At 32.0% G+C, this 25,144-nt stretch overlaps 2 protein-coding genes across 4 annotated transcripts; one reads left to right on the top strand and one right to left on the bottom strand.

The window, feature by feature from the left end:
• Nucleotides 1-1,051: 1,051 nt before the first annotated feature.
• On the bottom strand, nt 1,052-4,271 carry LOC105802667 (digalactosyldiacylglycerol synthase 2, chloroplastic). Its single transcript, XM_012634443.2, has 5 exons — nt 4,132-4,271; nt 3,158-3,548; nt 2,512-2,778; nt 1,754-2,106; nt 1,052-1,664 (listed from the first exon to the last, which is right to left on the bottom strand). The coding sequence occupies exons 2-5, from the start codon at nt 3,437-3,439 to the stop codon at nt 1,163-1,165; spliced, it is 1,404 nt and encodes a 467-aa protein (XP_012489897.2). The 5' UTR covers nt 3,440-3,548; nt 4,132-4,271; the 3' UTR covers nt 1,052-1,162.
• A 10,889-nt stretch (nt 4,272-15,160) lies between these two features.
• LOC105802669 (uncharacterized) lies at nt 15,161-22,089 on the top strand. Of its 3 annotated transcripts, XR_008191217.1 has the most exons (9): nt 15,161-15,349; nt 15,722-16,056; nt 16,177-16,270; nt 16,676-16,797; nt 16,992-17,144; nt 17,743-17,841; nt 18,122-18,245; nt 20,783-20,880; nt 21,094-22,089. XR_008191217.1 is itself a non-coding variant. In XM_012634445.2 (7 exons), the coding sequence occupies exons 2-7, from the start codon at nt 15,739-15,741 to the stop codon at nt 18,176-18,178; spliced, it is 843 nt and encodes a 280-aa protein (XP_012489899.1). In that variant the 5' UTR covers nt 15,161-15,349; nt 15,722-15,738; the 3' UTR covers nt 18,179-18,475. The 3 variants fall into 3 exon arrangements, 1 of the variants encoding a protein (XP_012489899.1); XR_008191216.1 differs by having other exon boundaries at nt 20,783-22,089; XM_012634445.2 differs by lacking the exons at nt 20,783-20,880; nt 21,094-22,089 and having other exon boundaries at nt 18,122-18,475.
• The last annotated feature ends 3,055 nt before the right edge of the window (nt 22,090-25,144 follow it).

The following is a 25,144-nucleotide window of genomic DNA, read 5'->3' as shown; positions in this document are numbered from 1 at the left end:
AGTTCAAGCTAGTCGGCTTTTGTCTACATTCCATTTTTTAATTTGTTCCTCTTTAATTTAGATATCTTTGTATCCAGCTGTGTTGTAATTTACATTTATACTTTGATTATATCATTAGTGTAAATTTTTTTTTTAAAACATATAAGTAGTGATGTTGTATATTCAATTTTATGAAACACAATTTTCTCTTCAGGTAATGTAAATTTGTGTATAACAATTAAGATATAGGTAAACCCTTTCTATAATAATCACCTATTAAAATAATTAAATTTATAGTACAATTAATTTTTATGTTTTATTTTAATTCTCTATACTAGTTTTTCACTTATAACAACAACTTCTTTAATTATGAAATATATTCTTTATTAAATTAGTTCCCTATAATAACATGTTGTTTAAGCTATTTCATATAAGCAAACCTTTTAATTGTAATTTATTAAAAGAAATAATATTCAGTGAGTGAAATTCAAGATATCAATTCAATAAATTATTTAAGTTCCTCATTAAATATTCTACTATGAATTTGAAGCATTATAAACTTTTAAATTGATTACTTGAATTTAATCATTCGTGATAAATTAATTAATTTAATTTCATAATTCATACTAATTAGTTGAACTTATTAGACTTATGAACATTAAAATTAATCACATGAAAGAATGTAAAAATAAAATATGCATAAAAGCAATCATGTATGCACTTGTTATATGTGTTTTAATTTTGTTGATTTACTTCCTACTTTTTTTTTAATATCATTTGAAAATTCACTGTATAAATTATATGATAGATAGATTTACAACAACGATCTGACTGTTGTTATAAGTGTGTAACCACCACTTTTTATAATAGACAAAATCTTTGTGAACAAATCGGTTGTTAAAAGAAAAGGTTACTATATCTATACTATACTTATCTATATATCTCTTATTAAGTTGGTGTCATCTGAGCACCAACTTAGTTGAGAAATGACACATTTCTTTCTGCAAAGTAAATTGTATTATCATTAGTAAGTTTTTTATTTTTTATTTTTTATATTGGGTAAATTACACTATTGGTGAACCAACTTTTGTATTAAAACTTTAGCCAGAGTACTATCATGTGTTTGAAAATGAAAATGCAAGGGTTGAAATTTTCTAGCATTTCAAATATGTTCTGAAATGATTTACAAAGAATGTTTGGATGAGGTTGCCAAACCAAGCTCTTTACGTTGCTCTTCATCCGGCTGCAAGCTTCCTGGAATCGCACCAAATGCTCTTCTAGTTGTTTCAAATCCTAATGCCAGATAGTGAAAATATGCTGAAGTGTCCTCCATGCTTTTCCACAAGTTCAAGGAGACTGATGCAAATTCCTTTGACGAATTTTTCTCCCTTTCTGTTGCAAAGACCTGGTTCAGCTCGGAAACCTTTAAAAACCGCTCTGTGGCTGCCTCCCAAGACAGCTCATATCTCTGTGCATCAGTTAATGGTACAGGCTCCTCACTGAGTGCCTTGCATGTCGCTTCAACAAAACCATTGTCATCGTCATATATTCGACAGTTGGGAAACTGCTTGAAGAAGTCGTTAGAGGGGTGATTGGCACAAACAATAATCTTTCCCATAGCCAATGCTTCGGCTGTGGTTGTGCAAACAACATCTGTGGTGCTAGGATTCAAGAACACTTTATAACTGAAAAGGAAAACAAGTCTTAATTATTGTTAATTGATCCCAGTCCAAGAAAAGGAGGCACGAGGGTGGGAGAACAGAAAGAGGCTTACTCATGGAATAAAGGATCAGCATGATCACGACCCGGATGAACTCTAACTGTCAGTTTCAGCTTGTTAGCAGCTTTTTTAACCTGGTCGGAGTCCTCTCCATTTCCGTATAGATCAATCTCAAGACCAGCGAGCTCCTTTTGGTGATTATTAAGTAGTTGAAGTAGCTCCCCATAGCCTTTGTTCCAAATCATCTTCCCAATGTAGTAAGCACCTTTGGTGAAGGCCTGGTGGTTACTGCTATGTTGTTGCTCAAACCTTTCCTTGCCTATCTCAAGGAACTTGGGATTAACTCCATGAACATTGCAGATGATGGATCTGGGGTAATACTGGGTGGCAGCGGACAACCTAATTACCTGCAATTACATCATGATTGCAATTCAACGAAATTAATTATTATATGTACAATACATGGAGACAAGGAAATTCAGCTTTCTTCTCCCTCCCAGCTCTCCCTCTGTTTTTCAATTTTTTTTCCCTCAGTATCACCTGCGTCGACAGTTAAGACTATCCTCTCTACCACATGGTGGCAGTGAGCCTATTCCATTAGTTCAGAGCACTGCATCACCCAAGGTATAGTAAATTACAATAATCTTCTTCCTTAAATAATATATACTGTTTTAACAAGTTTATTCTACCACGCAAGATTGCAAACTTTGTTTAATTCTATAAATATCACAGATCTTTAACAGAAAAGGGGAAAAAGTAAAATTAATTTTTTACAACCAGGATGAAAATCATGACTTATTTACGAAACTTACCTTATGGCAATAGATGCTTACAACCCAACTATTTACATATTTCAGAAGAAATGCTTGGAATTGTCCATTTTTTTCTCTCTTCACATACTCCAAATAATTGGTATGTATTATTCCTATGACAAGGCGGAATTTAGTTTTCCATCTCTTCCCATGATGAAACCATGTAAGGTGCTCAGGTTCCTCAAGGACAGCAATATCTGCCTCTTCATCAGGGATAATTACTGAGATGTCCCCTACAGGAAGAATGCTTCTTTTATCTACAGCAAACTGCATCGCAAGCGGTGTTAAAAAATACCATCAGATTATTACTATGCTACTCAACTTCAATGATGGTTTTAATGTCTAAACAACCACTGGAGACATACAGCAAAATGCTGCACAAGTACAGATAGGTTCTACCAGATTAGCATTCTGATAGATACAGATAGCTAAAAATTAGGTAGATTTTAACTTTTTAACTCACCACCCATCACTTAGAAACATTAGAGAGTTTGAATTTTGAATTATCAGAAAATGTTTAATAAAAGATAATATGCCGACAAGCCTACCAAGTAAATAAAAGCATTAATAGTTCAGGAAAAGTTTAGATATGATTACCTTTCCTTTATAAAAGCCTACTATGTAAACAAAAGCCTGCTACAATTACCTTTCCAGGATAAAACCGTATAGCGAAACCAGATATAAATGCAGTCCTCTCCTCTAGCCATTGACGAATAAACGATTCTTGCTCTGAGGGTGAACCAAAGGTGGTGTGGTTTGGGTATACTAGTTTTTGATCTTTTAAGGATAACCAAGGGATCACCAATGTGACCTTTCTCTCTCCATCTTTGGCAAGATAAGCAGCGCGAAACAAAGGGTTAACTGCAGTTCCGGTCATCCATGGCAGACTTGCTGTGGTAAAAATTGCTATATGCTGTTTTCTATCCATTCAGTCATCAACTTTAAGTTTTTAGCCAACAATTTCAGCACGGAACCAATGCAGGCAGCTTATAAAACAGATAGGTTGGCTTTTCCAAAACACGAAGTAATGTCTACAACTGCATCAATAAAAACACAAGTATTAGCTGAAACGCAAAAGAAATTTGGACCAAGAGTCAAGAACTCAAAATAATCTTGCCTAAAATATAACAGCTAATAATTAAATAGGAATTTCTATGAAGTGTGAAGAAAGCTAATTTCAAATCCATACCACAAGAAGGAAGAAGTAAAAGTATCCATATTCCTACCCATAGCTTAAATTAAGCTAGCATTTTGCTTTTGTTTATTTAAATAATCAGATTAGCTCCCTATTCAGCAGAAATGATGTGAAAGGTGAGTCCCAAAACCAATTAATACTAAGGTCCTTCCTCGCCAAGAAATCATATTAATGAAGATCTAAACAATAGAAATACAGGATTCTTTGACGATCTTAATCAATGACCTGAATTATCAACTAAGAAGCTTCAACAGAGGGGAAAAAATAGAGAGATGCGAGAATAGCTGCCTCAACACGGAATCATGAGAATAAAGAAATTCAGAGAGATTCAATTTTCAAGTATCCCAATCTAATCTTCCTTCTTATTCTGTGTTAGATTGAAGAATGAAACAGATTGCTGAAAAACAAAAGTTAAGATGAGTTACCTGTATTTTTCTTTTCTGTTTCAGAACGGAACTTCCCGCAACTTCCAGAGTTGAACTTTGTGGGAAATGAGAATTTTGGAAACACAACAGTTTTGACCAATAGGATAAGTTAGGTAGGAAAAAGAATATGCTTTGGGTCCATTTATTTGTTTATTTATCTACCTTTTCTACAAGCTAAGGAGGGTTATATTTGCTGAATATGCTAAAAAAATTTACACCATTCATCTTTTTTAATTAATAACTTTTTTTATTTATAAATTAAATAATTATTGCAAATACCATTATTTTTAGAAGAATGTGTAATAAAAAAATATAAATATACTTATAAGAAGGATTGGACCTAAGACTCAAGGCCATCTAACCAGATGAGCTAATGTACTAACAATATGAAATAAAATATACAAATGTAAATGGGAGAGTAATCGAAATCGAGACTTTAGAACAAAACCCCTAATATTTAACCATTTGATCGAAGGAGTAGATGTGTCAAAACGCACTTTCAGCTGAGGTGACTGAAAACGCACCCTGTAAGATACGTTTTACTTTCTCTCTCCAAAATTAGCTTATTTCCCTAAATATCTCATAAGGTGGCTCATTTCCCTAATTTTTTTATTTTGGCATTTTCAACAAATTTAGCCAGATAACGAGTTTATAGTTGTGGAATTTTTTTATTTATTTTTGGCTTTAACTTTTTAACATTTAAATTTATTGTCAAATTAAATTTTTTTTAGGGTTTGTTTGATAGATAATTGAAAAATTAAATCAATTGAAAATTAATATTTTTAATAATTTAATTTTTATTAATCTAAAATAAAACAATCAGTCATAATTTTTTCTATAATAGAAAATAATAAGTAGATAAAACTATTTATTACTTAATGGAGAATATTTTCAATTAATTCAATTTTGTTTTGTTTATTCTAATATTATATTATTCTATAAAAACTTTATGTTTAAAATTTGATTTTTGTTTAGAATAAGGTAAAACATTTAAAATTAATAATAAATTATAGAATATATCTTTTTATAATTTAAAATATATATTTATAAAAATCTAATTATATTAGGTAATTAATTTTAGGTAATATATTAAACAATTTTATAACTTAAATACAATACTTAAAATTTTAATACTTAATTTTTCAGCACTTATTTTTAAAATTTTCAAACAGCACCTTAGTTAAATTTGGTTCTTAATTTTCTAAAAGTAGTGAATTTTACCATCAACTTTTCAAGAAGAATTGTATTGATTTTTTAATGAGAGTACTAACTAAAATGTTAAATTTTAAACATGATAGTCGCATAACAATCCACGTGTAATTCATTTTTTTAATTTTATAAACTATTTATAATTTTAAAAGTTTTTATAATATTTAAACTATTTGTTAACATGACATGGAATACAAATAGTGTCATGTTAGCATAAAGCGCACGTTAACTGTCAGATGGGTTGTCATGCAAATACTGTTCAAAATTTAATATTTAGTCAACATTTCTATTAAATAAAAGGGATTTGACTCTTTTGAAAAGTTAATGGTTAAATTTAACTAAAATAATAATAATTAAATTGACGAAAAAACATAAACATTAAAAGTTAAATTTACCATTATATCTTTATTTTTAAACAAAATAAATATATATTTTATTTTATATTTTCATTTATTTTATTTATAATTTTAAGCGAGTACCACTCATTGTTTATGTCCTACTTGGGTTAGATATGAATATTAATAAGGATGTATGTTATCATATCTTTTTTTTATATATAATGTTTAGAATTATCCATAATCCTTTCTTAATCATTAAATAGGAAGATAATGCGCTTCAATGTACTTAAATTCAAAATTTTCCACACGGATAAAAATATTAATATAAGCTAAAACTTAATCCGCGTATTGCTTTGGCTTTTTGGTAAGGAATGCAATGCATGCTTTCCTTTCAATTTTATTTTGCTTTGCTTTTAAGGTTTATTTATTTATCTCACGCACATGTATATAGTTTAATTTTGTTCTAAGTATCAGATTTAACTTAATTTCACTCATAATCTTTTACATTTAAGAAAACAAAAGATTGGTACCTGTATCTTTTCATTTATTAAATTTCAAACTACGAAATACTTATTATTTTTATAATTTAATACTACATATTCAGTCTTTTTATTTTTCAATATATTTAGGCTCTATTTACGAAGTGAACTACAATTATATTCAATAACTTATTTTTTTAAATAGAATCCACAGTGAAATTACAATATGAATTTTGGTATCTCAACTTTTTTTTTTGTAATAAATGGTACCCAAAATTACTTTTTCTCAAGTTGTTAAATCTATTTAAAAAAAAGCTTAACTTAGATATCTATACCTAAATTATACCCTTTTTTTTCTCATTTTAGTATTTAAACATTGTTTTGTCACAAGCAATATGTAATATCCGAAAATTACTACTTGTAATATCCCGAAAATTACTACAAGAAGAAAGTAGGTATCCTTAATATAGTAAAATAAGGAAATAAAGTGACAAAAAGAGAAATTTTGAGTTATGGCAACGTTGGGAAGTATATTATGATATATTAATTCAAGAAAGGATTAAATCGCAAAAGTGAGAAAAGTTTTGTTGATTAAGAGTAAATACTCAAAATTTGAGGGGTAAAGTGTAAATATGAAAAATTTGAAGGACCAATGGTGAAAATATTTTAAGGGTGGAATAATCTAGAAAATAAGGAAAATGGTTGAATTAGGACCAAATTGAAAAGGTGAAGAATTTTGAGGGACTAAATCACAATTTTACCAAATTAAGTGATGACTCAAGGATGGAATTTTCAAAGATTATAAAGGGCAAAATGATCAATTAGAAGAGAGAGAAATCTAGAAAGCAATGATGATGTTAGAGATATTTTAGATTAAATAAATAAATAAATATTAGTTTATTTCACATGCACCAACGTGAGAAGAACAGAGAAATAAAGAAAGTTTTGCTTTCTTTACAAATTGGTCCTTCCACAAAAAATTAATCATTTTCACCTAGAAATCAAAAGAATTTCCACATCCATCAAGAGAGAAAGATAACAAGGAGACTATGGGGAGCTAGAATATCAAGTTAGATTCAAGAAAAAGAAGTTGGAGGAGAAAGAAAATCAAGTTAAATGTTGAAACTAATAGGAGAAGGTAAGAACATCAAGATTTCAATATATTTTTAAGTTTGATATTATTGAAAAAGCATAGAAATGATGTTATAGTGGAGTTTTCTTATATAAGGTGATACGAGTCACAAAAGCCCAAATTCTTGAAGGCGAAGCCCAATAAGCAAATTCCCAGCCCAATCAAGAAATCCATACATACTTAGTTGAAAATCAGGCCAAATTGTCAAAGTGGCCCAAGTTGTAAAGTTTTATTTTTATTTATTTATTTATTTACTTAGTTTAAATTTTTATGTAAATATTCAGTCCAAGAGTCCCAAATAAAGACCTTTGACCGAATTTTCATATTAAAATAATTAGGAGTTTTTTTATTTTAGTTTTCTAATTAGATTAGGACTAGTTATAAGGCCTATTTAAAGGCATGGTGGCCACCTTGTAAAGAACTTCTCAATTATATCAAAATATCAGATTTATTTAAGAGCGTAATTCTCTTTGAGTTTTTCTCCAAGAATTCTCTCTTGAGTTTTCTTTAAGTTGTTTTAACAATCTTTTGATTGTAGGAGCCATCTTCACCTTCTTCTTGCCATTGATATTCTTTGGAGGGAGATTAGAGCCGTTTGAAGGGAGTTGTGAGATCTTTCGGGATTTCAAGGCTTCTTAGGACTTATCTTTTAATTTCTTCTGTCAATTCTTTCTTTATTTCGCTTGTCTGAATCTTTATCTAATTTATTTTCTGTTCTTATTGTGTTTTCAGCCTTTTTCTATCTTAAGGAATCAACCCAAAATTCCCAATTTCTAGGGTTCTTCCATACTCTTTTGGGTGAAATTAGATTGCGAAATTTGGGAAAAACTATCTTGGTGTTCAATTGGCGAATCGCAATCTCCTTTAGGGTTTCAAGAACCCTTATTAACATTTATTTCTATTCTCAATTTGATTCTTTGCTGTTTTGAGGATTTTATTTCAGATCTGGAAATTTAAAATTCTAATATTTTAATTTTTTGTTTCGTTTCAGATCTGATTGTTTAGGGTTTTTCGTAGGAGTTTCCCGTGACTTGGCAACTCGATCTTGGTCCGTGCGTAACCCCGTATCATTTGGCATCAGATTTTGGGCGTTTTGGGTGTTCTTGGTTGATTTCTAAACTGATCTCAATTTTTTAAAACAAAAACAGCAGTTTTACCCAGAAAAATCTTTCAAAAAAAATTCATTTGAGTGGGTAAATGTTGTCCAATTGATCTGAAATTTTACATACATATTTGTGGCACTTTGATTGAATAAAAAAATTATTCCCGCAAAAAAATCAGTCAAAAAAGTCAAAAAATTGAAAAAAGATGAAATCCAATAAAAATTTTAAAAAATATTCAGCGGGTTGAATTTGGTGCTCAAACTTTCCAGATCAAAATTTCAATATATAAGGACATTCCAGTTTTAATTTCGTGATTTTTAGAGATTGGGAACACCTCGAACGAAGTTGTCAAGTTACTCCGCAATTTTTTTCGGGTTTTCTGTTTTCAACAATTTTTATTGATTCTTAGCTGTGAGTTTTCATTTGTTTGCCTTTATTTTTCCTTTACGATATCTAACACCTTCTTGTTTCTTGTGTTAGTAGGATTTAAACGTGTGCCCAATTCTTCCTCGGTGCAACACGAATCAATTGGTGTCTCGTCAATTTTTGGCATCCTAGTGCACATTAGGATTCTTTGGTAGATCGGTTCATCCACTCTCTAATTGGTTGATATAAACTCTCCTAAAGGACTCACAAGACTGAATTCTACCTCATTGAGAATTTGAATTTTCTTTTTGAGTGATTAACAGTGAGGTTTGCTAAATTTTATTTTTGAGTGTTGAGTGTTTATTTTTGCAGGTTTTTGGAAAATGTCTAAAGGTGATATTGACCATAATGATGTCTATGACATGTTTCAAAAACTCCAACAACAATTAGATGAACACGCTGCCACACTTTGAACATTGAGTACCGCTTTCAATGAGGTGAGATTGAATCAAGATCCTCATTATCAGGATCCAATCAACGAAGATAGGGATAACCAGCCCCATAGGCGCGGCCCTCGACGTGTCCCTAGAATGGATGATGATTTTCATTATCATGGGCAACCTTCTTTGGCAAAACCAAAGAGCGAGCAGCAACGAGAACATCTCTTTCATACTCGCTGCCATGTACAAGGTAAGCTTTGTAGAGTTATTATTGATGGTGAAAGTTGCTCGAACGTAGCCAGCACGATGATGGTGGAAAAGCTTTGCTTAACCACTACCAAGCATCCACTACCAAGCATCCACAACCTTATCAACTACAAGGGCTTAGCAACGAAGGCCAATTTAAGGTCACTCAACAAGTGCGCATTGCCTTTTCTATCGGTAAGTATCAAGACGAAGTTGTGTGTGACGTAGTGCCTATGCAAGCCTGCCATTTGTTGCTAGGAGAACCATGGCAACTGGATCGAAAGGTCACTCACGATGGTCGTACAAATAGGTATTCTTTCAAGCATCAAGGAAGGAAAATCACCTTAGTGCCGCTCACTCCGGAACAAGTCCATGAGGACCAAATCAAACTGAAAAATTCTGTTGTTAAAACAAGTGAGGAAAAAGAAAAAGAGAATGAAAAAGAGCAAAAAGAGATTGAGAGTGAAAAGGAATATGAAACAGACAAGAAAATTGAAAAAGAAGTTGAAGAAAGAAGAGAAAATGAGTTAGAAAAAGAAACAAAAGAAAAAGACGAGGAAAGGGTAGTGAGAAATGTTTCCACTAACCAAGATATGAATTTTTCTTGTGTTGCTACTTTTCAGGTTCCCGAAAGACCGAAAGATAACTTTCAACTTCAATACCTCTCAAATGAAAGACGCTTTCAAACGATCAACATAGGCAAAGATAAAATCACACTACATGAGCCCGAAGAGCTTCGACTACACTATGCCCCCGATGAGTGAAGGTTTGTATTAAATGGAAAAGGTAAATCGACCCTTATTATTCTGCTTATAAAGTGGACTCAATTGCCATTAGTCCCGTTCGATCGAGGAAAGTCGAGTTCATTTGATTTTTCAGATTCGAGGACAAATCTTTTTGAGGAAGGGGGGAATGATACGAGTCACAAAAGCCCAAATTCTTGAAGGCGAAGCCCAATAAGCAAATTCCCAGCCCAATCAAGAAATCCATACATACTTAGTTGAAAATCAGGCCAAATTGTCAAAGTGGCCCAAGTTGTAAAGTTTTATTTTTATTTATTTATTTATTTACTTAGTTTAAGTTTTTATGTAAATATTCAGTCCAAGAGTCCCAAATAAAGACCTTTGACCGAATTTCCATATTAAAATAATTAGGAGTTTTTTTTATTTTAGTTTTCTAATTAGATTAGGACTAGTTATAAGGCCTATTTAAAGGCATGGTGACCACCTTGTAAAGAACTTCTCAATTATATCAAAATATCGATTTGTTTAAGTGCGAATTCTCTTTGAGTTTTCTCCAAGAATTCTCTCTTGAGTTTTCTTTAGAAGTTGTTTTAACAATCTTTTGATTGTAGGAGCCATCTTCACCTTCTTCTTACCATTGATATTCTTTGGAGGGAGATTAGAGCCGTTTGAAGGAGTTGTGAGATCTTTTGGGATTTCAAGGCTTCTTAGGACTTATCTTTTAATTTCTTCTTGTCAATTCTTTCTTTATTTCGCTTGTCTTGAATCTTTATCTAATTTATTTTCTGTTCTTATTGTGTTTTCAGGTCTTTTTCTATCTTAAGGAATCAACCCAAAATTCCCAATTTCTAGGGTTCTTCCATACTCTTTTGGGTGAAATTAGATTGTCAAATTTGGGGAAAACTATTTTGGTGTTCAATTGGGCAGAATCGCAATCTCCTTTAGGGTTTCAAGAACCCTTATTAACACTTATTTCTATTCTCAATTTGATTCTTTGCTGTTTTGGGGATTTCAGATCTGGAAATTCAAAATTTTAATATTTTAATTTTCTGTTTCGTTTCAGATATGATTGTTTAGGGTTTTTCGTAGGAGTTTCCCGTGACTTGGCAACTCGATCTTGGTCCGCGCGCAACCCCATATCATAAGGTCTTATGTTCTTGATATATTAGTGAAGGAAAATAAGTGAAAGTGATGAGAAATATTATAGAGAAAGGGAATAAGGGAGTTATGAACTTAGTAATCAACATCTTGCACTAAAACAGTTTTGGACAGCAGCAGTAGGTTAACTTTGAAAAATCACCATAAATTGTGGAGATCGAATTAGAGAATGAACAAAATATGAAGTTAAATCATGAGATATAATAAATTTTGTGAGACAATGTCAGAATGAATTCGGATTCCGCTGTTTTGACTTTGGAAAATCATCAAAAATTTGGGAAAATAATTAGAGGCTTAAATTTATATTTTTAAATCATTAATGAGTCTATTTTTAATAGAAACAAACGGTAACATCATCCGAATCCCGTATGAGGAGATAATTAATTCTTAGTGAAGAAGGGTCGAAACTGTCAGACAGCAGAATAGGGATGACTTTAAAGAATAAACTGCATTTATTAGCTAAACCATAAATTCTGAAAATTTTATGGTAAGAATATTTGTGAGTTTAGTTTCATAGAAATTTAGTGGATCTTAATTCGGAGTTCCATAGCTCAAGATATAAATAATTTAGTAACTATGCCTCAAGTGGACAACTTTGAATGAACATATATAAATAAATAGTGAAATTATAGATAATGTTACATATAAGCATGTTATATATATATTAAGGGTGTGGAATGGAGAGGAGGAGAAGGAAAATATATGATTATTCAACTAGCATGAGTTTTCATTAAAATGATTAATTTGCATGTTTTAGGTTCAGAGACTAAATTGGATAAAAGTGAAAATTTAAGGGTAAATTTGTAAAAATGTCAAAAAGTGACCAAATTGCATGAAATGAATTGTTTTATTATTTAAATTAATAAATTGAATAAAATATTAATTTACATCAAGATTCGGTGGAAATTCGAGGAAAATAGAAAATTACCAAAATGTCCCTGAATTTTGATATTTCTGCAATTTAGCCTGGTAAGTTCGTATGAACTATATTCTGTATAATTTTAATTAAAGTGAATGTTATTTGGTGATGAATATTATATAAATATGTGTTTTGTTATTGGAATTGAATTATTATTGGTAATATGTATAATTATTTGATGCATTGAAATGATTATCGGAGGCTCGATTGGGTTGGAAGTTTATCGGAGATATATCACACTATGCATTGGTTCTATCGGTAATTTTGGATGATTTGATTCTAGTTATAATGGCATGTATAAGTTAAATTGGCCAACGTTAGCTCATTAATGTTTTGATTTTGATTGGTTATAAATACGAATGCTTGATGAAATGAAATATTTGTAAATTAATTTATAAACTCCGGTAATGCTCTATAACCCTATTCTGGCAATGGATACGGGTTAGGGGTGTTACACAATACTTAAACTATTTTTTCCCAAGACGATACCTTTGTTAGTCATTAAAGAATAAGATATCCAATTAAAAATATAGATGTGACAAAAAAAAAAGCTTTATTTTCTCTTATATATTTTTTCATTTTTTTTCTTTCTTCAAAACTAGACCAATGGTCGAACTAGTCAAGTTACCAGCTTCCGGTTTGACTACTTCATCCAGCTCAGTCAAATAAATTATTTAAAAATTCATAAAAATAAAAATAATTTAAAAATAGAGAATATCAGTTCAACTACTTTTTTTGACTTGGTTCAATCGGTTTGTATCAATACGAAGGTCAATCAATTCAACCTCTATCTTTGGACAGTACCTCGATTAGTTCCTAATCTTGTTGGTTCGATTCTGAAAATACTAATTTTGATCAATGAATTAATTTTTCGATTTTGTCAAGTCGAGCAAGCAAGAGGTAAAATTCGGAAACAAAATTAATTGTTACGTCTTGACCTCGAAAGGGCAAATTTCGAGTATTGTTTGTATTGCCATATATTATAAAGGAAAAAATAGAAAAAAAATAAAGAGTGAGAAATAATGTAAAAATTATTATTATTTTGTTTATTCATGAATTTGCACTCTTACTGTGTGAATAGTCACGAGAAATCAGCCTAAACTTTTATGCAATAATAAATATCTATATCATCCACGTTATCTTCTATACTTATTTTAAGTTTTATTAAATTGGTGTCGAGAGTCAACTCGACACCAATTTAATTAAAATATCATTTCGTATATAAAATAAGTTATATTTATATGAGGATATTTTTTAAATATAATAAATAAATAATGATAATATTAAGTTTTAAACCTAAAATAACTAAACAATTAACTTTAACATTGTAACCAAATTAAATTTTTGTGCATTTTAATATTTATATTTATTATATAATTTTTTCACCCACTTATTAATATAATATTATTCATAATACTACTTTTATATATATACTTAACGGATTAAATTTTATACAACAAACAAATAATTAAACATTATCATTCGCTATAAAATTTGCGTTTAAACATTATCATTATAGAACCGTTAAGAAATAAGGAAAATACAATTTTAAATTTAACATTAATAAAGTACGGTTGACATATCAGCTTAGATGAACCAGAGGCGTACGTGCAACTTGGGGCACGTGTGAAGGACACGGGTATGGACTATGGAGTATGGACCAAGATTTTATTTTATTAAAGTTTAAATGTGTAAAAGGTTCTCAATTTAAAAAAAAAATAATTAAGTTTTTTTTTCATTTAATTGGGTACATGAATTTTAAAATATATAAAATACCCTAAAATCTTTTTAGAAAAAGCAATTAAGCCCTTCTTTTTTGTTTCACTTAATTGAGTATTTAAACTTTCAAAATACATCAAAAGACCATTAAACTTTTAAAAAAGCAATTAAGCCCCTTTTTTGTACTAAATTGAGTATTTGAACTGTCAAAATACATAAAATGACCCTTTGACCATTAACTTTAATAGTTTATTGTTAAATTTAATTGCCCTTAATTTTTTCAATTAAAGTCACCTCATGTGACAATCATGATGTGACATGCGATAAAAAATTATAAAAATAAAAATTATTAAAGTTTAATAAAAATAAAAAATATTAAAAATTAGAAAAAATTTATAAAAAACATTAAAAGACCCTTTAACCATTAATCGTTAAAGTTAACGACCTCTAATTTTTTTCCAATTAAAACTATCACTTGTCGCAACATAGTGTGACATATGGTGAAAATGATAAAAATAAAATCAATAAAATTATAGAAAAATATAAAATACTTCTTTTGATACGATAACTTTTATATTTTTATAAATTTTATATTTCTTTATATTTTTATAATTTTCTTATGACTATAAAAATTTTTCTATATTTCTATATATTTTATAAATTTTTACAATTTTTATAAAATTTTAAAATTTTTTTACGATTTTATAAATTTTGTTTCTAATTTATAATAAAATTTAAGTAATTTTTATATTTTTATTTAAATTTAATAATTTTTATATTTTTATTTTTTACCATATGCCACACAGTGATTATGACACGTGATGGTTTTAATTAAAAATTAAAGATAATTAACTTTAACACTCAATGATTAACAATCAAAAGATATTTTAATACATTTTAACAGTTTAAATACTCAATTAAATAAAAAAAAATTGTAGGGCCTCAATTGTTTTCTTTTTAAAGTTTCGGTCCCCTTTTATTTACTATTTTTAGATAAAATAGAGGACAATATTTAATTTCAGGGGAAGATCAGAACGAGGTTTAGTTGGTGGGTCCACTGCCGAAGACAACGATCCACTTGGAAACCAAATCTACTCTGCCTGCCACGTACGCAGAATAGGGTACGACTGCCCACACCCAATCATTTCTCATTTCTCTCTTACACATTCTAGTTGAACGTTTGGTGCCGTTTTGGGGGTTTGCTCGACGATCATCAATTCATCAAATCGCAGACTGGTTGTTTGTTTTCCAAATTGCACCAAATTCCCAAAACTGCAAATTTCATTTCAAAACCCTTAAATTTCAATTCCTACTTCTTCTTTTTTATGAACCTTGGAGCTTGCAAAACAATTTTCTCGGTTTCCAGGTAATAACAAGTCTCTCTCTTTCTCTACTATTCTCGTTCACCAACTTGCCCTTTCTTTTCATAGTTTCTCGAATTTATACCCACTATTTGGTTCCCTAGATTTCTTTTTCTTTTTCGGAAAAAGGAGGACTAGCTAAGTAGCTAGTTTCAGCCAAAAGAACGAGCACATTTGAGATTGGTGACATGATGAAGTGCAGATTTCTTGCTATATTAAGCAATATATTTGGGGAACTTTTTTAATTGCTTTGTTTCTGTCGGCTTGAAAGGACTATTACTTCCTCAAACTGTTCTGTAATTCTCATGTTTTCCTAATTTGTGGCACTTTTTGAACATAGGATTAGTTTTGATGCTTCGTGTTGCTTCTTTTATTAGTTTGAGCGCACAGGAGAATGTTGTTTGGTCATGCTGATGGTCTATCTGAACATCGGTCACCAAGGGACCAGCTGCTTGCTGGTCCTGAATCGCTGGAAGATGATTTCAAATTAGACAGTTCTGAAACGATATTGTACGCTGCTTCTTTTGAAGAACTCGCCAGAGATAATCTTCAGTATGACACCATCATATGGGTTTCTATATCGTTATTGCTGGTTTTGGCTTGGGGTGTTGGCATCATCATGTTGCTTTACCTGCCCTTTAGAAGATATGTGCTTCAGAAGGACATTTCATCACGCAAGCTTTATGTCACACCTAGTGAAATAGTTTACGAGGTATGGATATAGTGCCTTGCTCGCAGAGATACAGGGCCTGAACTTACTTTAACTTCATGGCGGATATCAATTAGATAAGTTTACTTTGAGTTTAATCCTTTCCCTCTTATTATTTTGAAGGTTTCGAGACCCTCTTTCATACCCTTTTGGGGCACAATAACAATTGAGAAGCATGTACCTCTTTCCAAGGTGATTGATATTATAATTGAACAAGGTACTTGTTCTGGACCAGTTAGATATTTGAGTTCTTGTATAATTACTTTCCTTTTCTATGTGGTGGGTAATTTTGTGAGTGAGATTACTTGTGTCTTATTGTTTTCTCAGCCAGGGGGAAAGGAACAATAATGTGTATTTACGATCCCCTTTTCCACTTATTATTGCCTAAGTGCTGAGGTTGAGCAACTGACTTGAGTAACAAAACTTGACTGTCTATGATTCATTGAATATTTGATCCTTTGATCATTCTTTATGATGCGGGACTCTAGAGCCTTGTGATTAAAATAATTTTATTTTACCCTGATTCATGGTATGTTTTTTCTGCAATTGGGCATAAAGCCATATACACTTTCCATAAAGTGGTTCTTTCTGAAGAATGATATATGTGTTTTGGTTTTGATAGGGTGGTTGCAATCAGTGTACGGTATCCATACCTTTAGAGTTGAAAGCATAGCCCATGGAAAAGCTGCACCTGTTGACGAACTACAGGTTCAAGGGGTTGCAAACCCTGCACTTCTGAGAAGGGTAATGGAATTGATTTTTTATGCTGTTATCTTTTTATCTTTTATTTTTTTTCCCAAGATAATCTTTGAAAAATGATGAGATTCATTCTCATAAACAAGTGCAATGAACTATTCTTAAATAATTTGATTAATTGCTGTTGTGCATGCAAGGCATCCTCGTGGAGAACGAAAATCACAAATTTATGTTTCTTGCAGGTCATTGTAAGAGAAGCTGCAAAGGCTATACAGGAAGTTGGTAGAGGTTGGAAACTTTCTACTGTGACTGGTGAAGTGGAAACTGCATCTCGAATGACATCATCATTCACAGAAGGACAACCAATCCTAAGATCACCAGCCAAAAGTTGGAAGGTAATGTTCACTTGAAGCCTCAATAACTTATACCAAATCATGTCATTTCTCTGTAAGCATGAGAAAATATTGTGCTTAGACAAATATGTCTTAAGTTTCAAGTTGGTTGGATTTAGAATGCAGCAAATTCCAATTTAGTTAGAACGCTTGGTGCAAAGTGGAACCTGTAAATCTACAACTCTGCTGTCAAGAATGTAAGGTCATATGGTAATAGATTATTTTAGATTCTCTTCTGATAGGAGAGTGGTGGGCCTTGGTGTTTTGTTATGGGATTATCTGAACTTTCTTTTTTAATATTTAAGTATGACTATTGAGTACAAAAGAAAATTATGTTCGGGTGTCAAAACACAGCGGTAGCAAAATATCAGATTTTGAAGGTCTAAAGTCTGAACATACAGATTAAACACGGCCTCACAAGAACAAATACAAGGATGCTAGTATATATGTTTTATCGTGTGAAAAATGAATCGCTAACTTGTTAACACCTTTCTGTGTGTATCTTGTTTTGGGCCAAATTCTGCATGTATCTTTAGTAGTATTTCATAAGTTTCTTTCTCAGCCATGTGCTTTACTATTTACTGTTGCATATGTTTTTCAGATGACAGCTTCACCACGTTATTCTTCCGTGGAGCGCAGAGCAATGGTGCCTGGAGAGTTGTTTATGCAAAAACTTGAAGAAGTCAATAAATCAGTAAAGGTTTGCACCATCTCATTTCTCTTTATTGCACATAGAAAAGGGTTGTAGGCATATTCGGTTGTGAGAATAATTAGTTGACCTGAAAATGAATGTTATCGCCCCCAAGGTTAATTGCTTTCAGCAGTTCATCAATTTGGAGTAACTGTAGAACTTAGGTTACTACATTTGCAGTATTTTAATGACCTTTTTTGGTTTAATATATTTATATATTCTTTGCTTTTATAATGCTTGTTTCCCCTTGATGAACCTTGAACTAATGCTATATCCTATGGTGTGCCAGAAAATTGAGTTTCTCATCGAGAAGTCCCAAGCTTCCTCAGAGCCAGAGGGTAGCTGAGAAGCCATGGTCCTGAGAATGGTGTAGAAAGTTTCAATAGTGAGAAATGCAGAGTTAACTTCATACGGTGAAACTTCAAGTGACTTTCTTTGTTTCAGTAACTTACAATATTTTTCGTGTTTCTTCTTGGTGTTCTATAAATATGCTTTTGTAAAAGTTCATCAATTCATTTACCGCCAATATCTATTTTTTGGCTTGGCATAGGCTTTAATCCGGACTCATAAATTTTCATGAAGTAAAAAGTGTACTATTGTCCAAGGTTCAGAAAAATTAAGCAAGAAAATTATGTTTCATCCACTCTATCCGGATCCTAGAAAAATATTATTTTATTTAAGGAATCATTTTAGTTTTTAATTAATTATCAGTCCTAGACCTAATACTGAAACTGATTACAACTTTGAACTCGGGTGCAATGCAATAGCTTCCTTAATCTCCAGAATCCAGTCACTAAACAGTTCTTGTCCTTTTGGAGAAGAAACAAACCAAACAATGTATGATTGTGGGTTGTGACTTGTGAGTGATGCTGTAACCGCCCAGCTTACCTAAATCAAACTAGGGCATGTTGAGCATGTGATCCAGGCCCTTGTAGTTGAAGTGACTTAATCTTCTATGCCACAATTTAGGTTCATTAACCGAGGTTGATGAACTAGATTGATTCAAATCTAAGGAGAAATATTTGCTTTTCATGACAACATTGAAAAGTTCATGGCCTGATGGATCATAAATGATGCATGCTTTGTTTGTAAACACCAATGAGTAATATTTTTCTAGCAATTGTTCTACATTAAGAAGATTTTGATCTATTATGGTACAAATAAAACATCTGGAATAAGTTTTGCACCTGACTGTGTATCAATTATCACAACTCCTCTTCCTTTGACTTCCATGAACTTCCCATTATCAATTCTGACTTTGGAACAAGTAACTTTGTCATCTCTTTGAATAAGTTGATGTCTGATGCCATATGATGAGTGCATCCACTATCAATGAGCCATGCACTTGAGGAAGTTTTTGTTGTATAATAAGCAACAAGAACTTGTTCATCCTCTGCTAGCGGGATATCCGCTACTCTACCTTGTTGATCTTGATATTGTTGGTTCTATGCTCTTGCACACTTTCACCACATAGCCTAGTTTTTGCAAGACCTGCACTGTATGTTTGGTCTCTACCAGCAGTGTGAACATGGTGGAAATTTACCTTTTTTTTCCATTGTTTCTAGGATTCTTATTTCTTCTATCTCCTAATTTTTTGTTCTTGTCCTCAGTTGCCTTTTGCCTTTCCCTTTGACTGCAAACGCACCTTCTGTTGAATCTTCATGTCTAATAGCCCTCCTTTGATCTTAAGGCTCGAGAACATTCGTTAGTTCTACCAAAGAAATCTTAGTCAAGGTTTTGGAGTCTTCAAGCGAAGAGATTTTCGATTTAAACCTCTCAGCAAAACTAACAAGAACTTTTTCTACAACTCTTTTGTCCCCTTTTTAAGTAATCTGAGCTTATTTACTATCTTCATGGATTTTTCTTTGTACTCCTTTAGAGTTTCAAACTCTTGCATCTTCAAAACTTCAAATCCTCTTTTGAGGTTGAGTACTTGCATTTGTTTAGTCTTGTCACTGCCTTAGAACTCCTTCTTGAGCATGCCCCAAGCTTGCTTTGTAGTCTCACATATTAAGATTCTAATGAAAATTTCATAAGAAACAAATGACTTAATACAACTCTTGGCTTCATATTTCTTTGCCTTTTCTTCACTGTGACCCTCTAATTGGGTCATAGTTGGATTTGCCAGAAGTTGGGGTGATTCCTTTTAATTTTCACCCACATCCAATGATCAAAAACTGTCATATATGTCTTCATTTTGACAGCTTATATCTGATAGTTTTCACTCGAAACAATAGGTGGTAAAGGCAAAAAACAACTAGTTGAAACCATTTGGTGCAAACAAATGTTAGCTAACATCTAACACAACTTTTTAAAGATTTCTAGGCCCTTTAAAGATCAAATAAGTCTCTTGTTATCAAATTGTTGGGAGGGAGAGAAGAAAGACGAAAGAAATTTTGAGAGGAGTGTAAGAACAAGCTTTGTTTGTTGCTTATTTGAATGCTTAAACAAAATAAGAAAATCTTATTTAAACCATATCATTATTCTTATTCAAAACAATAATCGCTATCCTAAAGCTTATCCAATATCTACTACAAGGATAATGATGAGTTATTAAAAGATAACGAATCTAGTTAAAATAAAATAATATTAACAATATTTTAATCATTAAGTTCATATGGTAATCGATTATTTTAGATTCTCTTCTATAGGAGAAATGTAGGCATTAGTGGTTCGTTATGGGATTATCCCCTTTTTTGTAGTAATAAAAAACCGAGTACCAAAGAAAATATGTTCAAATATCACACGCTTTCAAAGCAAAATATTGAATTTTGAAAGTCTAAACATACAGAATAAACATGGCTTCCCAAGAACAGATACAAGGATGGTAGTATGTATGATTTATGGCGTGAAAAATGAAACGCTAACTTGGTAACACATATCTGCATGTATCATTAGTAGTCTTTCCCAGCCATATGCTTTACTAATTACTGTTTCATATGTTGTTCAGATGACAGCGTCATTCTTCTGTGGAGCGCAGAGCAACGGTGCCTGGAGAGTTGTTTATGCGGAAAAGTTTCACTTGATGAAGTCAATAAATCAGTAAAGGTTTGCACCCTCTCATTTCTCTTTATTGGACGGAGAAAATAGTTGTAGACAGACTTGGTTCCAAGAATAACTAGTTATAGCCCCCAACTTTAATTGCTTTTGGCAGTACAACTTATGCCATGTTTGCAGTATTTTAAGTTTAATATATATATTTATATTAACTTGTTATTAATGCTTTTTTCCCCCCTTGAACTAATCCTACATCGTATGGAGATTTGAGTTTCTCATGGAGATGTCCCAACTCCCAAGCTTCCTCGGAGCCAGAGGGTAGTAGTTGAGAAGCCATGGTGCTGAGAAGGGTGTTGAAATTTTCAAACTTCAACTGGTTTCCTTTTCTTTCAGTATCTAGCAATATTTTCGTTTCTCTTCTTGCTGTAATTATATAAATATGGTTTGGTAAAGTTTCACTTTTGTATGTAATGTTAGCAAAATAAAAAAATACAAATTTAAAAACTAAAAAAAAATTAAAAACTAAAAAAAATAAAAGGTCAGTATGGCTTTTATTATTTAATTTAGGTAAATTACACCAACAGTCACGCAACTTTGGGGTAGCTGACAAGACAGTCACTTAGGTTTCATTTCAGTCACTCAACTTTCGAAAAGTTACAAAACAGTCCTTTTTGCCGTTTTCCGTCACAGACGTCACGACAAAGTGACATGGTGGATGACAACGTCCTTGGTGTCAAAAAATTCTCCAGCTGGCCGGTTACTCTCAATTTAACAGCCCTACCAGCACCATTTTAGGGTTAGAGAAAAAGAAGAAGAAGAAAAAGAAGGAGAAGAGGAAAAATGGAGATGCCTGAAGTGATTCCGGTGTGCTATTGTGGAAACTCAGCCAAATTAAACACGTCTTGGTCTAATGACAACCTAGGTAGGAGGTTTTTTGGGTGTAAGAAATTTGGCAGTGGGTTTTGAAAACCATGTCGATTTTTCACCTGGTTTGATCCACCATTGACGCCCTGTTCACGAATTGTGTTGTTGGGTCTTCTGAAAAAAGTGAGGACATTGGAAAATGCAAGGAGGAGGGAGAGAAAAACTTGATTTTTGGTGCTTGTATTTGTAACTGTGTTGTTGTTTTTTAAACCTTAAATCAGCTTATGTTGTTGTTAGCATTGAAAACCAGCTTATGTTTTGTAATATTATTGCTGGTATATTGTTGCTTATGTTGTTATACATGGCTGCTGGTATATTATTGCTTATGTTGTTATACATTATTGCTTATGTTGTTATACATGGCTGCTGGTATATTATTGCTTATGTTGTTATACATGGCATGGCTAACCAACACATGTTGTTTACAAACTTGAAAGACTTGAAATGGGATATAATATGTGGTTGTTAATTACAAATTGTTTTGTAATATTTTTGTTTCTTACAACAGTTAGAAAGTTATTTTGTAATATTTGATTTCATTTCAAAGTTGATAGACTTGAAAGAATGTTTAATCTTCATTTCATTTGTATTTCTCAATACTCATATATCAGAAAAGATAACAGATGAAAAAAAATATTTGTATTTCTCAATTCTCACACATTTGTTTTTTCAATACTCATATATTAGAAGAGATAACATAAATTGCAGGGATCAATGCTCATATATTAAGGCCAAAACGTCAAATTGTTTACAAAAGGAATGAGGGGCAAAATATTGCCAAATTTTCCTACAATTCAACACAATTGAACAGACGTGAATTGTAGACAAATTTATAAAAAAATTCAGTGACTATATGCCTAAGTTTATCAATAGTAGCAATCATAGGAAAATTTACAAAAATTTATCTGCCTAAGTTAATAAATCAGTAGTAGACAAATTTACACAATTTCAAAAAGTTAACAAAATAAGGTCTGTTTACAATATCATCATTAGTCTGTCATATGACTCTTGAGTAGGAGGCATCCGTCTAACAGTGGTTGGTTTTCTCTTGAATGGGAGCTTTTCTCTTAGGGCAGCATCTTTATAGTGAGTTGGGGCAGCTTGTTGATGAGTTGGGGCAATTTGTAACTAAGTTAGGGTAGCCTGTTGAGTTAGGGTACTCTCTTGCCGATTTGGGGTAGCCTGTCGCTGAGTTGGGGCAACCACTTGGTTGTGAACACCAACTTTATGCCTTTTGACCTACAAGAACAAGTGAAATCTATCAAACAAATTCATAAACATAAGTAATATAACTTAACTTAAGGCAAATGACTTACTGGAATATTTTGGCCAACTTCCCATTTGCAACTCCTCTTATTGTGGCCTATTCTTTTACATTTACTGCACCTCATGTCCACCCCTCTCTTGCTTAACCTTTCTATTGTTTGTGGTTCATCAGGTTCTTTCCTTCTCACCTTAGTAGGTCTGCCATGTGGCTTTCTTAATGTAGGAGGCAGTATTGGCAGCATGTTTGACAAAGAGACCCATTGTTTAGGACCCCTTACTGGCCTTATAAAGTTGGAGTAAATTTGAAGTTGGGTTTGCTTGGTGTACCAAGTTTGTACATAGGTCTTTGGGAACTCATCTTTTAGATGAATGAAAACCAATGCATGCATGCAAGGGATGCTAGTGAGATCCCAATTCCTGCAAGAGCAGGAATTCTCAACTAAGTCCACCACATGCTGGCTGCCTGGACCACATTCAACCTGATACTTGTCCCTACCAGCATGTGATGGAACACACCTAAAAAACAGTCACCATGCTTGGTTAAAAAAAATCACAAAAACAACATTGTGAGCAGCTCCACCAACAATGATACACACACACACACCCTTAAAAAACAACCATTACATGCATATTATTAAAAAAATACTCGTTGCATGCATATTAAAAAATAGCCAACAACATGTATATTAAAAAAAAACAGTCATACACACCAACAATCATTGCATGCATATTATTAAAAAATACTCACTGCATGCATATTAAAAAAATAGTCAACAACATGTATATTAAAATCAGTCATACACACCAACAATCACTGCATGCATATTAAAAAATAGTCAACAACATGTATATTAAAAAACATTCATACACAAAAATAGTCACTACATGCAAATTAAAAAACACTCACTAAAATAGCATGTGACCAGCAACATGAAGTCAAAATAAAGACATCAGAAAAATTAAAAATGGTAATTTTACCTCAATGAATCTTTTATATTTACATCCAGCTTTTTCTTGATCTTTGGACACAACATTCCTTTCCATTTGTCAGCTTCTTCTTTCTTCTTGACAATAAGTAACATAATCTTGGTCCTTATTGTTTCCATCATGGTCAGAATATGTTTCCCTCTTGCTTCCAGTATCATCTACCAGTAAATAAAATAAATGATTAGGGAATTGCTAATGATTTTTAAGAAACATAAAACATAGGGGTTTACCTTGTTAAAGGATTCAAAAAGATTATTCACCAACATGTCAGAATGGCTCCTAATTGAGAAATGAGACCTTGACCAGTGAGTAGGGGTTCTTTTCCTTCAACCAATCATAAGCATGCTGATTGGTTTTTTTTTCAGTTCATCCATGGCATCCTTAAAATCCCTTGTAGTGCTTGCTCTGGCAGCTTTCCAAAGCAAATCTTTCAATTCCTTTATTCGAAAACAAGCCTTCTTGAAATTGGCATGTAGGTGTCTAACACAGTGTCTTGTTTCTGCATTAGGAAACAACATACATATTGCTTCTAAAAGTCCCTGCAATTAGAACAAATACAATTTAATTCTTTGACAAACCTTAAACCCTAAATAGAAACAACATAAAAAAATAAATAAATAGAGTTATACCTTTTGTTTGTCAGACATGAAAGATATCTGGTACGAGCTCACAATTTCCAAGTCTATTGCAAGCAACTCCAAGAACCAAAGCCATGATGCTTGGTTTTCACTTTCGATAGTAGCATATGCAAGAGGATAGATGTCATTATTTGCATCTATCCTAACAGCTACAAGTAAGTAGCCACTATAGTATTCCTTCAAGAAACATCCATCTAAACCTACTATCCTCCTACAACCAACCCTATAGCCATCTTTGCATGTCTACAGACAAACATACATCCTTTGAAATAACCTGTTATCCAGATAACAGATTGTTGCCGTTCCCTCATTTTAGGTCCTAACCTATAACAAATACTCATAAATCTTCTCATATTGAGCCTTATGAGCTCCTTCAATTAATTTCAATGCCCTAAGTTTAGCCCTCCTACATTTGGTTAGTGAGACTATGCAACATAAATCTCTTTTGACATCTTGTTGTAATGATTTCAAAGAATAATCAGGATCAACAATGAATTTTC

Source organism: Gossypium raimondii, chromosome 11 (genome assembly GCF_025698545.1).
Source record: "Gossypium raimondii isolate GPD5lz chromosome 11, ASM2569854v1, whole genome shotgun sequence".
Lineage (NCBI taxonomy): Eukaryota > Viridiplantae > Streptophyta > Magnoliopsida > Malvales > Malvaceae > Gossypium > Gossypium raimondii.
This window is presented reverse-complemented; position numbering and strand designations above follow the sequence as displayed.

Coding starts and splice junctions, on each gene's coding strand:
- LOC105802667 (XM_012634443.2), bottom strand. CDS start 3,439: ATGGATAGAAAACAGCATATAGCAATTTTTACCACAGCAAGTCTGCCA. Junction 2,779..3,157: donor TACGGTTTTATCCTGGAAAG/GTAATTGTAGCA, acceptor CTTGCGATGCAG/TTTGCTGTAGATAAAAGAAG. Junction 2,107..2,511: donor TAAGCATCTATTGCCATAAG/GTAAGTTTCGTA, acceptor ATGTAATTGCAG/GTAATTAGGTTGTCCGCTGC.
- LOC105802669 (XM_012634445.2), top strand. CDS start 15,739: ATGTTGTTTGGTCATGCTGATGGTCTATCTGAACATCGGTCACCAAGG. Junction 17,145..17,742: donor CACCAGCCAAAAGTTGGAAG/GTAATGTTCACT, acceptor TATGTTTTTCAG/ATGACAGCTTCACCACGTTA. Junction 17,842..18,121: donor AAGTCAATAAATCAGTAAAG/GTTTGCACCATC, acceptor ATGGTGTGCCAG/AAAATTGAGTTTCTCATCGA.